This window comes from Nipponia nippon, unplaced genomic scaffold (genome assembly GCF_047370975.1).
Source record: "Nipponia nippon isolate SJK-2023a ecotype South Korea unplaced genomic scaffold, ASM4737097v1 scaffold_1, whole genome shotgun sequence".
NCBI lineage: Eukaryota > Metazoa > Chordata > Aves > Pelecaniformes > Threskiornithidae > Nipponia > Nipponia nippon.
This window is the reverse complement of record NW_028262290.1, coordinates 119,569,930-119,585,360: the sequence shown is the minus strand read 5'-3', so window position 1 is coordinate 119,585,360 and position 15,431 is coordinate 119,569,930. Positions and strand designations below refer to the sequence as shown.

General features: G+C 39.4%; 1 protein-coding gene across 1 annotated transcript in view; it reads right to left on the bottom strand.

Annotated features, from left to right (window-relative positions):
- NPHP3 (nephrocystin 3) overlaps positions 1-14,762 on the bottom strand; it is a 30,110-nt gene extending 15,348 nt beyond the window's left edge. The window contains exons 1-14 of the mRNA XM_009464523.2: positions 14,050-14,762; positions 13,534-13,659; positions 12,134-12,284; positions 10,426-10,578; positions 8,940-9,073; positions 8,528-8,688; positions 6,475-6,622; positions 5,808-5,882; positions 5,028-5,207; positions 3,510-3,613; positions 2,705-2,819; positions 1,700-1,843; positions 1,053-1,150; positions 467-569 (exon numbers count right to left, since the gene is read on the bottom strand). Coding sequence (XP_009462798.2) covers positions 467-569; positions 1,053-1,150; positions 1,700-1,843; positions 2,705-2,819; positions 3,510-3,613; positions 5,028-5,207; positions 5,808-5,882; positions 6,475-6,622; positions 8,528-8,688; positions 8,940-9,073; positions 10,426-10,578; positions 12,134-12,284; positions 13,534-13,659; positions 14,050-14,403 — 2,046 coding nt within the window. The 5' untranslated portion in view covers positions 14,404-14,762. The remainder of the gene's footprint in view (positions 1-466; positions 570-1,052; positions 1,151-1,699; positions 1,844-2,704; positions 2,820-3,509; positions 3,614-5,027; positions 5,208-5,807; positions 5,883-6,474; positions 6,623-8,527; positions 8,689-8,939; positions 9,074-10,425; positions 10,579-12,133; positions 12,285-13,533; positions 13,660-14,049) is intronic.
- Between the last annotated feature and the right edge of the window lie 669 nt (positions 14,763-15,431).

Here is a 15,431-nt window from a genome sequence, read left to right as displayed (position 1 = left end):
AAATACTGCATGTTTTTCTAGCTATAGAAGCATACAAGTGATTTTCCTTTTGAATTTAAGATGAAAAGAGTTAGGATCTAACCATTACATCTCTCAAGATGATGATTACCTTACAGAATAGGTCTCCAAGGCAAAGAGGTAAAATACTTTTTTCCCCACTCTGCCAATCATTGTTACAGTATTATGCAATACTAAACTTTCTATTATTCTAAAATAAAGGAACATGTTTACAGCAAAATGTGCAACTGCACTGTTTTTGTGTTAATAATTTATGCTGTTCCATCTGTGTTTCCGTGTTATGAGCCATGGGGTAAAAACACCCAAACTGCATGCTATCTTGAGCAGCAGTATTTAGTTAGCCAAGTATAATACTTTCTTTTGGCAGCTGGGCTTATTTCATCTTTCCATGTTTTCATTAAAACTTATACTAGAGTAAGGTACTTTAGAAGAACTGCAACGGGCATACCTGCTCTTTAGTCAATTTAACATTTGCAGAGTTACATTCTGCACTAATGAGAGATTTAACATCTTTGGAATTCAGTGGATCAAGATGAAGAGTGGGCCACAACCTTTGGTAAGAGAGAACAAAGTCATATTCAGACCTTATTAAATAGCACACAAAAGGAAAAAAAAGACTTCAAAGTTCCAGAGCGTTTAAAGATTGATATCAAAGCAGTAATTGAAGCTATTCCCTGCTACTAAGAAATTCTAGTCATCACAAGTCAAACTTCCACTTTTAGCCTTACCCTGGATCTACATCATGGTATTGCAGTTCTTGATGTGCATCTGATTGCATTTAATATCCTCTTTCATATAGCCATGTGGATAGATCCATCACAGCAAAACAAAAATCTGGTTTCCCAACAGCTAAAACCTCTCCTCATTGCAGTTACAATACAGAAGCTTTCATTGTCCTCAATGGTTGCAAAACCTTATCCTATTAAATCTCCAGGTCTTGACAAATCTGTCTGCTTGCTCTTCAACAATAACTGGAATTTAAAACAATAATTCTAACCCAGGCTACTTTGAAACATCTCAGAAATATAACATACCTCCAAGCCTGTGGACATGTTTCTACATTCACTGATACAATCACTCTCACATTGACCGGCAGTGGATCTATCAGCCACTTCATATGCTTCTCAGCTTGCTTAAAAACAAATTTTGGTTACTTAATACAAAGGTTGTTCAAAACAATGCCAGAAGTTGATACATTTCATTAACTGCACAGCTCAGTGAAAGGAGTCTTAAATTCTCCAGTGTCTTTAAAAATTGTTCACGATCTGATTCTTGAAACAGTACTAAATGATCCACTGATATGCATCAGCATGACTGTACATTAAATAAAGCAGATAGAATACTATTGTTCAAATGTTCACCTCATAAAGACTAGGCTATTTACATGCCCAATAAATCAGCTCACAGCCTTGAGTCTTTGGATAAATAACGTAACTAGACTGCTCAAAAATTAAGGTGTTAAGATAAATTTAGAAGGAAAAAAACCAACCCAACACTCATTTTATCTATAGAAATGAAAGATTATTTTAACTCATCTGCACTTCTTGCAAAACTATTTTCTATATGTACTCTTTAGAGAAAAGCAAACATTACTATTTCTGTAACGTAGATTCAGCTGAACCTCTTAAAATGGTCAAAGTTCCTTTTAGACTGACAAATGGCAAGTATTTTGAAAACATACCTGTATTTGGTCAATCGAATCAATAATTATAATAATGCTGCCTTGATGACGCGCAGAAAGTTTTTCTAGCCAGCGGGGAAACTCTTCCAGAAGTTTAGCTGGATCCAGAGTCAGAGGTGACACTAACCAAGAGTGTTGCATAAGCTGCAGAATTACAAACATACATAACAAATTCTACCTTAAAAATCAACTTGGATACTTGAAAGAGGTCCTATAGACACCAGAGGGAAAAAAAAAAACAAACACGAACATACAATTTTGGGGCAAATTTTCTAGTCAAGTTCACACAGAATTCTTTCCTTCTAGCATATGTGGAAAGCTGGCGTTTATTGAACTCATTGTAAAAGTTCTAGAGAGATCACCTGAGTTTACACAATGGACAAGGAATTTGGATACTTAAAGGGGCTTAAAAGTTGCACAGGTTAAATAGGCAGACTTCTAAACTATATGAGAAAACTGCAACGAGAGCACAACTGATTTCATTTTTCTAAAGGTTTTAGTCCTGTGAGATCCTTAGTGCCACCCTGTGAAGGAAAAAGCAAGCTCAGACCCTGGCACAAAAATACTCCTCACTTATTCCCCACATATCTAACACACAGTTAAAAAATAAATTAACATAGGAGAGAGGCTAGTCTAGGAACAATATGGTGCCAACTGGTGAATACAGCCTCAGGTTTCTAACCACATAGACAGAAGAGGTACCACCTGCCTCTCTCATTGGCCAGATGGCAGGAAATTTTGGAAGAAGCTTATACAGTTTTATAAGCCATCAATATAGGTCACTGGAAGCATCATTGCTAATGCCAATCCAGTATGAATATCCCAGAGATGCTATTTAATTGATCTGCATTCAATGTATAGGATCAGATTCCCCCCATTCTATAAGGCCTTACATTTCTATTACTCTTAACTGATGTAGAATAACCTGTAGAAAATTTTATCTTCTGACATACACACACTGGCACTTTCCAAAGAATCATGCAATGCAGTGTATGTAATAAATACCTTTAAAGTAAGTCGTTTAATTATCAATGCAGATTCTGAACTTGTAGACATGGGCCTCCCAACAAAGTGATAAAGAATTAGAGTGTTTGGTGAATGCTTCTGTTGCAATTGAATCCTAACGAGAAAAGTGAAAAAAAAAAAAAAAGGCACTTAACAGACTATAATTTTGCAAATATATCTCAAATAAAAGCTATCAGTTTTGCCAAAGGAGGTAAGAGTGTCTGAGCTAGAGGTGTTCCATGTTTATCTTACAAAATATGAAAGACATTTCCTGAGCTATAACTGAACTTTTTATGTCAGATTCCATTTTTGCTCTCCCCAGTACTGATAGCCATTAACAAGTGCCCTTCCTGGCACTGGATAGCCACATGTCACTAACCTTTTAAGAAGTAATGACACTATCAATTTATTTTCATGTCAGCAAATTTTGTCATAGCCTACAATGCATTTCTATGGCAAATTATTAGGTCTGATCTTTCCTATATTTCAGTTAAAAAGACTCCTAAGGACCCCTCTTGTATATTAGAGAAGGGCAACACTATTGAGCTACTGAAACCACTTATTAATGCCGTGTAAAGACAGATCTGTAGGGTGTTGCAGTTGGAGTCAGGGAGATGTTAAAGGCAGTCCAGATGGAATTAGCTACTCAATTATTACAAATCTTTCCAGGATGCTTTAATAACTTCAGTGCTTTGTAAATGCTCCCATTTTACCACTAATTAAACTGATAGGATGTTTGAAATGTAATGGAAACTTTTTTCTTAAATTTCATTCATACAAAAAAAAAAAAATTAGTTTAAACTACCATTTCGACAGAAGGAGAGATTTCCCAGAGCCTGGTCCTCCTGATACAAGCAGAGGTGGAATTGGTGCTGGTGCTGCTACCAGGTCATTTAGACGTTCAAAATACTATAAAAAAGAAACAATCATTACAAATATTCCACTGGGTAGGGGAGAAATATAGTGGTTGGTATTGTAAGCCACCTAGATACAAAATGCAATTACAGATTTATTAAGGCAAGGGAATAACTACTGAAATGGAATATAATACAAATGGAAATAAACTTTGTAATGAAACACTCAAACCACAGAATTTATTATGTCTTTTAAAGAAAGTGTAAAATAAATACCCATTTTTTAGAAAACTATTTAAAACGGAACTTTCAGTGCTAATAAACTGAATTAGTGTTACTACAGTAAAGCAATTGGGTACTATGTTTGTTCAGGCTTCCCTGCCCCCCATTTCCCCCAGCTACGCCACTGCATTGGATATGGTTGCCAGGACAAAGCCTTCAAAGTTGGCATCTGCCATGAATGATATTTTGAGGCACTAAGGACGCAAAAGAAAGGCTTTCTTTCACCATGTGAATGCTCAAGAATGTTGTAGAGTTCAGGATGACAAAAACAAAACCAAAAACCACCCTTCATCCACTTGGGAGAAATATTTTGTCTGACAAAAAAGAAGTGGAGGCGCATTAAGATACACATAGGTATTTTTTCTATTAATGTTCTATTACTTTACTGTTCTAGAATGTAGTAAAGATGGCACAATCCTCCAACCCATTGCCAATATATGAGTAGTGAAGTAAAAGAATAAATTGTGCCAGTAAAATAAGGTTACTAACAATTTAAATACAATAACACAGAAACTGCATGCTTATGGTACATTATAACATCAAGGAATGTTGCCCAAATAAGCTGTTGCATCACTTTCCATGACCACTTTAATATTTTTTCTTTCTACATTCAATGTACCTTCCCTACATATAACTGTTCCTGATACCCCCAATTCAAAATGTTTTAAAAATTTTATTTCAAGTAATGAGTTAGTACTGAGCTATTCAGCAGCTCTCTACTTTTAACTTTCCTATGTTCTTGTCACATTTGTATGGCTGCATGATGAGATGAAATCTTTTCATTAGTCATCTCCATAAGACCTAACTCCAGGTGTCAAGATAGAGCTCGGATTTCCTCAAATAAAAATAAATAATAAAAAAAAAAGACAGAGCCTTTTCTGTTGACAACCAAAGTCTAGGAGGACACCCTAATTCTGGCACACCGCTACAGTGCTTTTCTCCCAGTGCAGGAACAACAACCGCTTCTTCATCAATGCCATTCAAAACGACACAAACTGGCATCTCTCCCAGAAAATAAATATGCCATCTATATAAGACATATGGCTTCTTCTAGCCTAAGGAGTAACAGCCTCAAGAATGCTCTCAGACACAGCTTCTTCTGTAGAAGTACAGAATCGCTTGCCTAACAAGAGATGGAAACGAGCAATGACTTCCTCTTCATCCACATACATTTCCAATGTACTTACTTTCTCAAATCCCAGCTCACATGTTGAATTAGAGGCCTGCTGAAAAGCTTCCATCTGTTCTTGTTCATCATGTGCATCCCACAATACATCACCAAAAACTTCTTCTTCAGGAACAGTGGACTCTTCTTTATTACCCAAATCCTTGCCTTCTAGTTCTGTCATTTCACACCCCAATATATCCTAAGTAAAAAGAAAATTACATGGAGAAAACTGCAACTATAATTCTTAACAGTGCAGACACATTTGGCGTTATTCTCAATTCCACTGTATACGAGTGCAGCTCTCCTAACTTTAATATGCTCATTTCCTTTTAGGCTAGCAGAGAACATAAATAAATGAGCAATCAGATGAAACGAAGTTAACTCCGAATGCACAGGTTTCAAGACATTGGTTTTAGTCTTCTCATAGTGGAAGCAACCCCCCACAAGGAAGGATAAGGACAGAATGGACTATGCAATCTTTCCTTATCCTATGATATGGATAAAGAGAAACTAAAAGAGAATTTAATCCTATGATATGGATAAAGAGAAATTAAAACACAATTTAGGCGACGAATAGATCCCTCTCCCCTGTTATTTTTGCTTCTGTCCATAAAAGCACTGCTCAGTTTTGGGATTTATTTTCCACCTGCAGATTTCTTTGCTTGCCAGATATTAACAATAAAAAACAGAAAGATCCTTTGAATTACATCTAAGTAGCATACAGTAATCACACTGACATCATTTAAGATCATAAATCAGAGTAGGAACAGAAAAAGCTGAAATGCATCATGTATTCTACCTGTTTAATTATCTTTTCCACACAATTATAGATTTCATATGCTCCTTCCTCCAAACCTCCAATATGGTCAATCATCTGAAAAAGTAAATGGCAAAGCATGATGCAGCTCTGAATCCAACTGGGAACTGTATTTAGGACTTTCAACAAAACCATTCTGGAACACATTTAAATTCCATTCTGTTGCCTTCCTTAGGTAGGATTCACTTCGTCTAAGCTTTTAAAAGTTGGGCATCTCGTTTCAGCTATTCTCAACAGTTCTCCCTCTAGAGGGAAATAAATGGCAACTGATCTGTTTTCAGGTGGGAGGAATCTCTTTGGAGGTACACTTCTTTCTCTTCAGAGGTACACTTCTTTCTCTTCAGTGGCTACAGAGGGACCTTAGATAAATAACTATGTCATTTAAATGGCTAAACACAGGTGAGAAATTCTATCCCTATAGCACAGAGAATTTTTTTCAGTGAAAATGCAGTGGCTTTTTTTCCTCCCCTGCTAATGAATATTTCATAACATTCATAAATTTCAGTTTCATCAATCTGCTCATATAATGAGCATCCAGAGCAATGAGTGTAATGCAGTTACTCCTAAAATCTGGGACTACTAGCACTCGATGCTGTTTATAGCAGGGAAGTAAGTCTTTTAAAATTCAACAGTCTTTAAAAGGCCATACCTTTGCTTTGTTCACGTAAGAAATTTGCTCAATTAACTGTTGCACTGAGACTGAACTGACTTTGCCATCTTCCTTTCTGTGGTAAATTAGCCGGGGTTTTTCTTCTGGATTTCTCAAGAAGGCTTCTTCACAGTCCTCCAACAAACAACTAGATTGGAAATCAGCATTCTTGTGCTATATTACACTGCTGTAGCAAACAGTTCAATCAGCACAAGCTCCGAAGATGGGTTTCACTGCAAAATCTAATTCAAAAGTCATATCTATTTACAACAAAGGGCAAGCAAATATTTCAGCAGAGAATTTAAGATAAGCTCTGAGGCAAGAAACAGCTAAGAGAGAAATTTATGGTACTTGTACCAAAAACATTAAAACCATTTATTAATTTTTACAATTATTGCTTTGTAAATTAAAGGTTGAACTTCCTGTCATACCAATATACAGAGTGAAAGGTAATTGCCTTGCATGGAAAGAACATAGATTCACACATGATAAACAAGCATCATATACATGCTCTGCCATCACTTATTTGAAGGGTCTGTTCTATTCCTTGACCTTTTTCGGAAAAGTCCTTCAGTATTTGTCAGATGTAGGATAGTCTTTTAATTTATAGTAGTTGAAAAGGAGAATTACACCCCTCTAAACTGAAAAACACTTTGTATTTATATATGTGAATGATATCCAGAGATATCATTCCCAGCAACCTATTGCTGTTCCACAGAAGAAACTATACAACTTGGGGATGCTGGTAATAGCAGACAGGATCTCTCAAATATTATGTTCTTTATATGAGCACTACAATTTTCATCACAGTTTTTCTAAGAGAAACTCTCTAAGTGAATACCGTTGGCAGGAATACTGCTTTGTGGGTTTTCTTCTTGTGTATTTCGTTCTTTAACAGGTGTGACCCACATAAATAAAACTGGGTTGTTTGGCAACAGTATCCCCTTGGAGTGTCAATATACCCTCAGTAGCTGACATTATCTTTCTAAGAGCATAAAAGCATGGCAGCTCTAGTCTGATTCCTCCAAGAAAACAGATCAACATCGTCTGTGGTACCTGGCGGTTCCCTGAAGCACTCCACTGTTGTAAATCTTAGCTACTAGTGTCTTAAACCAGCCTTTAATTCTCTGCGGACAGATGCTTTATTTACAGAAACAGGAGGTCTAGTTAATAGAAGAGCTCTAATAATACAACAGTATTTGAAGTCCCTAGAGTTCCGAATCTACCCTTAATATGAAACTTTATGCATAACAGTATTTTCAGATTTTTGCATTCATACAGATGTTTTGGAATGAGTACTCTGTGATCCTTAATATTATCTGTTCTAATTCCTTCTTCTCTCTTCTTCAGCAGAAGGACACCCCTCCCTCCCCCAAACATCGAAACCAAACCCTGCCCAAAATTCCCTAATGCATAACAGTCCTAACACGATTCTAAAAGCATCCCTAGTTCAGTGTTTTCCATTTAGTAAGTCATATTTCTTCTTCTAGAAGGTCAGGAAATTACTCACTGAACAAACAGAACACATTGCATCACCATTTGTCATAAAACATCATGACTTCAGCAAATTAAGCTGTAGAAAGGTAGCATGAGGTACCACATGAGGAGAGCCATGAAATCAGTTTGAAAAATAGCCAAAGATAGAAAATAATATGTGACAGAATAAAATCAAAATACTACAGACAGGTGTAAGGCTAGATAAGCAAATGAAAAACACTGAGGACGTTCACACCAGCCATCTTGAACTCCTAAGACTCCAGCAATACACATGACAGAGAGCTGCTCTTGGAAAGCAAAACATTTCTGCATGATGAAGACATCTTTCATGCTGTATTTTAAGAGAATCCGTAGCTACAAGAAAAAGGAAATGATACAAAGCTGATATATTCTTTTAACTGTCTGCACTAGCAAATCCAAAGTTTGAAGGAGTATCACTTAGAAGATACTAGCTTAGGAAATGTACTGAGCAAAGCATCCCATACATTTTAATAAGCTATGCACTCTGCATAAATTACCAGTTTCCATTTGCTTTACCAGTCTGGAAAATACTTACCTTGGCAAAGTTAAATGCAGGAGCAAAATGACTAACGAACTTTTTTCAATTTCCCATTTTCTTACATCCTTAAGAGGCCTTTCATTTTCTGCTGGAAAATGAACAACTTGAAAGAAGTACCCCATTGTTTCACAGATTCTTTGAAGTTTTGGTGAGTAGTTCTGAAAGCAAATTTGAATAACGGTGCTTTACTACTAAATCTGCATAGCACTAAGAAGCTACTAGATACATCTCAGTTTCTTTTCTCTGTGCAGTTTCTTCCCCTGAAGTCCTTGACAATACTTTCACTGACTTCACTGAAATCAGGCTACATCTACTAGAGCTTTCAAGCAATATTAGACAAATTTCTGAATAAGTATCACAGTGGAAACAAAACAGCATATAAGTTAGCATAAGTCTGTGAGGTACTCACTCTAATGAAGATGTCCACTTCTGGTCGAGTCTCATCAGTACTAATAATAAAACATCTTACTGTGTTACTCCACAGAGAGTGGGAAAACAGAGGAGTAACCTGTAATAAACTGGCGACAGCAGCATCCCAATCATCTGCCAATGAAAAAAAAAAAAACAAAACAACAAAATGAAGTCTAGAGATCTTCACATCTGATTACACTGCATAACAGATAAGTCATCCCTCTTAACATTATGAATACTACGTTTTATTTAAAATAGCAGTAACTATTTTAATTTTTAAAATTTGAATTTAGAGAACCCATATCATCTGATAATGTCATATAATTTGATAACGTGGCAAAACAACAGTGTTAAATATATTCATATTATCATTACAATGGTATTTCCTTTAAAAAGGATTGATTAAATGTACCCAAAAAATCAAGATGATAGTTGTAAAATAAGTAAAAATATGCAGGAATAATAAAATCACTCATAATTGAACATTAGTTTTTTTCCTCCAGATCTACATGTATTTCAATTAGACCATGCAAATAAATGATAGCAAAACATTATGGGAACTTCCTTTTCTTGACATGAAGTCTATTGCTTTCTGTTGTACTGTACGTCAATTCCCTATAGAAGCAATGAATTTTAAAAGTTTCTTAGGTCCTTGATTTTGTGGCTGGTCATTCTTTCAAGCTAGGAATAGGTTCCCCTTTCAGTACCACACGGCACGATGAAAGGCTTAGCATGTGAAGCTGGAGCCATCACAGAGTAGACCTTCCCCTCCCACTTTGCAGGCACAGACTTCTGAATCAGAGCCTGAAGGACTGAAGAAAAAAAGGGAGAAACTGCCAGCAAAGTCAACCACATGCAGGAGGGGTTCCAGGGCCAGGACAACAGTGAGGGAAACCAAAGCACTGGTAGACAATTTACCAGAGGCCATCTGGGAAACAAAGTTCAAAAGTAACCATTACTGATAACAAAATATCTAACACTGATTCACATAACATTGCATACATCCTGGTCTTGCAATCAGATTTCCATGAATGGGCCCCTAAGCAGAGTCAAACCCCATGCAAATCCAATGAAAAAAGCAGGGATATACTTTATTCTAATATGAACGTAATATTCATACTCAAGAAGCAGAGAATTTGAATAAAAATGGACAAAGAATGCCAGCAGATATTGAAAGAGAGATCACTATCTTAGTCAACATAAACAACAAAAGGGTATCTGGTTTACTTACATTGAAGCACTATTCACTGCTGTTTGCTAAAATCACTGCTGCACATACCATAGTCACCAAATATATTAAACACAGCTTGGCACGTACAGCTACAGATTCCTTTTACTTTTACAAAGAATTCCAAATAACCCTGTAGTCAAATTACACAAGAATGGACAGAAAAGGAGCTAAGAAAGAAGAGAATTCTTTAAGAATGGGTGGAAAAATGACATAGACATATATAATCCCAGCAAAACAAACCGCCATTACTTACCTCTGTTTATATTTGCAAATGGTCCCTCAACGTCTATAGAGCTATGAGCAAATTCAGGCCCTCTGAAAGACTGCTGAAGTTGCATCATACTACCCATGGATGGCTCACTTCCCAAAGCTCCTCCATTCCAGTATTCAGATTGTGCCCCAGTAGCTAAGAATTGGAAAACAAAACAAAACAAAACAAAACAAAACAAAACAAAACAAAACCTCTTCATTGTCACTAAACAAGGTATATTATCAGTCTTAAATACTCCAGCTGAAACCTACTGCCACATGCCACTGATCATAATTTTTTCTCCTTTAGCAGAGTTGCTCACACCTTTGTGTGCTGTAGTTCTAAACGGGCACTTGTCCAAAGTTAATGAGAAGCCATGCTGCTAATGGGATAAGGTTATTTGCTAATATTTGTTATTATATGGATTGCTCACATCTGTTGGGTTCCAAAGCTGACTTGCATTACAAATCAGAAAAACAGTTCACAGTATTGCTGCAGTCATTTGTGTGCATCACAAAATTAACAACTTTTGTTCAGGAATGTTCCAGCACCGAAAAAGCATAAAGGGGCTGCAGGCCAGGATTGAAAAATATTCTCTGTGCTGTGTGAAAGAGGTTTCACAGTATCTCTTCGTAATATGCTTGGATTACACTTCTGCCAATCAATACACAACTTTCAAGACACTAAATAAATCTTCCACGGAGAAAATCAGGAAATTGAAAAAGACTTAGGAAAAGGTAAGAAGGCAAGAATGAATTCAAAAATTAATTGAACACAACAGAAGACAGGAAAAAAAAATACATAAAAGAAAACAGGACTATCTGTACCACTAAAGTTCATCAAATGCATAATTACTATGCAAAAAGCCAGTCACTGCATTTTGAAATATTTCTTTTAAAGATTGCATATTTCTACTCCTGCCAAGATGTGACAGCTGATATATCTCAATAAGCCAAACAAAGGTTAAGCAACACCACTTGCATGCAGTTTTTCCTCACTAACCCTTCATGGTGCAACAAGTAACGGCGGCCATCCTTAACAGTGTTAAGGTGCTAACTGTCTGCTAAAATTATTGCTCTATTTTGAACCAAAGTCAGAGGACTGATCACGTACCTACCTGAATCCTCCCGTGTTACCAAATACCTCTTACAGCATATATAAGGTTTTGCCTTTTATGCCATTAAGATTGCTAGGGCTTCCCTTTCAAAAAAAGTCTTCAAGAAAATTACTCTCTTGGTCAGTTCATGTTTGTTAAATATCTAACTCTGCTATTCTGAAAAGTACAGCAGCTGAGACTGACATACTTCACCATCCATAGACGGTAAGTCTATCTAAGATTCCCTCTAGTTCCAGGTGTGCTTTTTGGATCTTATGGAACATGATCTCTCATTATAGAATCAGAAAACTCAGAAAAGACTAGAAAACTCAGAGTTGTTCATGGAACAATTTAAAAAAAGTTCCAAGTCACTATGTCTAGACAGTGCTCTATTTTCTTCATTTATTCGCTCATAAGACCAGAAACGTGGGGTTCCCACAATCTAAACCAAGTTTGTAACATCAGCTGCTTTTACCCTTTAAACTGTTTTATGTTGCTTTTCAACCTGGATTAATAAAAGTTTTTTTCAAAAGAATATAAACCTTTGTCTTGTGCTTTACTATTTAGAGACTTCAGTCACATTCCAACACAGAACTCTGAGGATGAAATTCTCACCTGTAACATCTGTACAATTGTCGTCAGAATCAGACTCTTCGGGATCAAACACTTGGATTCCTTGGGCCTGGAGTCTCTGAAGTTTTGCTTCTAGCTCTCGTTTGGCCCTCAGTAAGTCCTGAATCTCATTTTCTTTAGTTTCTCTAAAAATCTATGAGCCGGAAAGGAAAAAAACCCAAGAAATACAAACCATAAATCTTCTGAAAATCAATATCAGTTCCTGAATTAATTTATCCTCTTTCAATTGGAAAAACAAGTTTCTGGCATTCATTTAGCAGGCAAAGGCACGAAAATGTGAACAAGAAGCCATCACGAGCCTGTAAATGAGCAGGGAAACATAGTTTAAAATGATCTATTTTTAACATTTTACTGTTATAAACGTTATTGTACTGTTCTGAAAGTTAGAAGTCTGCACTAGTATGGCAAGTTCATTAAAAATAGCAAGTAACTTTCTTCACCTTTCAAAGTTTATTGTCTTCTAAAATCACTACATGTAATAATTTTTTTAAAGGTTCCCTTTTATTCTTCCATGTATTTTTTCACATTTACATACAATCTTGTATTTAATTTTGATTGTTGCTGAAATTTAAATTACCCAAGACAGAAAGTGATCAAGCATCTCCAGCTGTCCTGTTCGTAAAATATTACTGTCATAAGGGGAAGAAAACATGAACCTAGATTTAAATACAAAGAGATAAAATCTTCAAGTCTCATTTTCTTAAATAAGGTCAAAACCAATACTCTTTTTCTATATATCTGCCAAACATTAACACCTGTTACAGTTAAAGATACCAAGAATCATGAAAACAGTGCAAACCCAGGACCTATTGCTCTGTTTTGGGTGGCAGAAGTATCATCATCTGCAGCAAGGAAAAAGCAGAAGCATCAGCTTGGCCTTTCAAGTCATCCCTCCAGAAAGTGCAAAGGCTTTTTGTCTTTAACTGGCTATCATATTTTAGCAGCCAAAAGAGATGCATCAATACACACTTTTCTTTAATGTAAGCTAGAAGTGTTAAACATTACAATGCTATATATAGAATTTATTCAGAAATAATGGAACTCTGTGTTTATACATTCCTTCAGCATGCGTCAGTTTGCAGCCCATGTTTTCGTCGCTCTCAAATATGAATATACTTCTGTCTTCAGATGCATCACTGCATATTGTTCTTGTAATATTTAAGAAGTTATTTTCTATTTTTTCCTCTTAGTTTTACAGAGAAGTTTTGGCAGGATTACCTTGAAGGAAATAAGCAGCTACAGCTACAATACCGCAATTTTTTTTCTTAAGAAAGAGAAGTCCTCATGAAAGCTATTGGAGAAGAGTTCATTGGGGGAATGTGACCAAGTGACATCTATCTTTTTTTGGTCATTTGCCCAGGAAAAGAAAAGCCAAGCCATACCTTGAATTGCCTTTTGACCTTGTCTCGATCATGTTCAAAAGTAGCAGCTCTCTCCATGGCTTGATATTTAGCTTCTAACGCACTTTCCTTCTCTCTAAGAATTTTCTGGTAAGTTTTCTGAAGTGCCTGAAAACATTTAATATACAATTTTTCTGAGTGAAAGCAATCCCTGGTAAAAGGTTTTAGATTACTTTTCAGCTAGTGCAATTCAGGTCTGAATACAACGTTATCCCAGCACCCTACATCTCTCTCCTTGCTCTAAGGATGGCAGCCACACACGTGTGGTACCCATCCCCAGAGGCACGCCTTGACGGCATCCCAACAGCTCGCCAGGACGGCGCTGGGGCGCGTGTCATTTCCCCAGCACCATGCCTTCCTCGGGAAGGAAAACTCATCGCACCCGTCACCTCCCTGCCACAGCTTTCCTGGGAAGCGGGACGAGTCCTTCGCAGCCTCACGCGCGAGGGCCCCGCTTCGCCGCTCAGCCCTCTGGTCCAACAGGGCGGCGGGAGCTACCTGCAGCTCGGCTCGCAGCCGCTTGTTCTCCCTGTCCAGTTTGGCCTCCTTCTTCACCATGGAGGCCACCTCGTTGTTCTTGCTGACGCGGAAGATCTCGTACTCCTTCTTCAGGCGCTCGTACTCGGCCACGCACTCCAGCTCCTGCACCGAGGCCGTCGACTTGAAGCTGGCCCCGATGAGGCCGCCGGGCCGCGAGGCCCCGACGCGCCGCAGGGAGCCGCGGAGCAGCCGGGCCTTGGGCTTCACCTCCACCGGGATCTCGCAGGCCTCGCCGCCGCCGCCGCCGTAGGTGTCCTCGATCACCTCCCCTACCCCGCCCGCCGGGCTCACCAGGGACGACGCCGTCCCCATGGCTGGGGGACGCCGCAGCCGCGCCCGCTGCCGGGGGAGGCTTTAACACCGAGGGGAGGAGCCGGTGCCTCCGGCGGACCCTGACGGCGGGGACATGCCCGAGACGGAGCGTTCCCGGAGGCGGCTGCTCCCCTCCTCGCCCCGGCCAGCGCCCCTCACCGCTCCCCCAGCCCGGCCGAGCCAGAGGGCCCTCCGAGCCCGCGGGCCATGCTCCGCTCCTTGCGGCGGCAGGACGAGGAAGGGAGGGCGGGAGGAAGCCGCCCCGCGGGCCGCCTCCCTCCCTCTCCCCCTCCCGCCCCGTCCCACGGCGGCTCCGGCCCGGGGAGCGCTGCTGGAGCGGCCCGGGAGGGGGAGCACAAGCCGCCCCTCAAGGCCGGGGAAAGGCGGAGCCGCGGCGGTGGTAAGCGGGAGGGGCTCGGCGGCGGCGGCAGGGCGGGAATCTGCTCCTTTGAGGAGAAGCGGAGTTTTTTTAGGCTTTTGCTTTTATAAACAGGAGCTACCGTGAGGGCATGGCAGAGCCTCCCGTTCCCCCTGGCACAACCTCAGCGTGCGCCAGGGAAGCCTCACCCCCGCCAGGCTCTGCTGCTTGGCTGGGCAGTGCCAGCCAGAAAAGCGTCCATTTTCTCCACAGAGAGCAGGGCCTGATAGGGTCCATCACCTGCCCCGAAGCCCGCAGGCTGTGCGCACCCCGGGCTGGTCTACACGTTTTTAACGCTCGGTTCTCCTTGGCCAAAGCGGGGCATGCAGGTTGTGCCAGAAGCTTTTGTGTGGTAGAGATCCTGTGGGGGAATTACTTCTCACCAGCCTAAAGTAGTGACCTTTGAGACCAGTTAGCACACTCCAAAGAAGAAGAACTGAGAAGAGATGATAGTGGGTCTGCCAAGAAGTAAGTGCTGGGTAATGGCGCTGGGTCACGCCTGAGTTCAGTGCCTGCGCCTCCTGCTCCCTCCTGGCCTCGTCTGAAACTTCTCAGTGCTCTGTTTGAAGACCTTCCTTTTCAGGAATAAGGCAGTCCTAGATTATCCGCC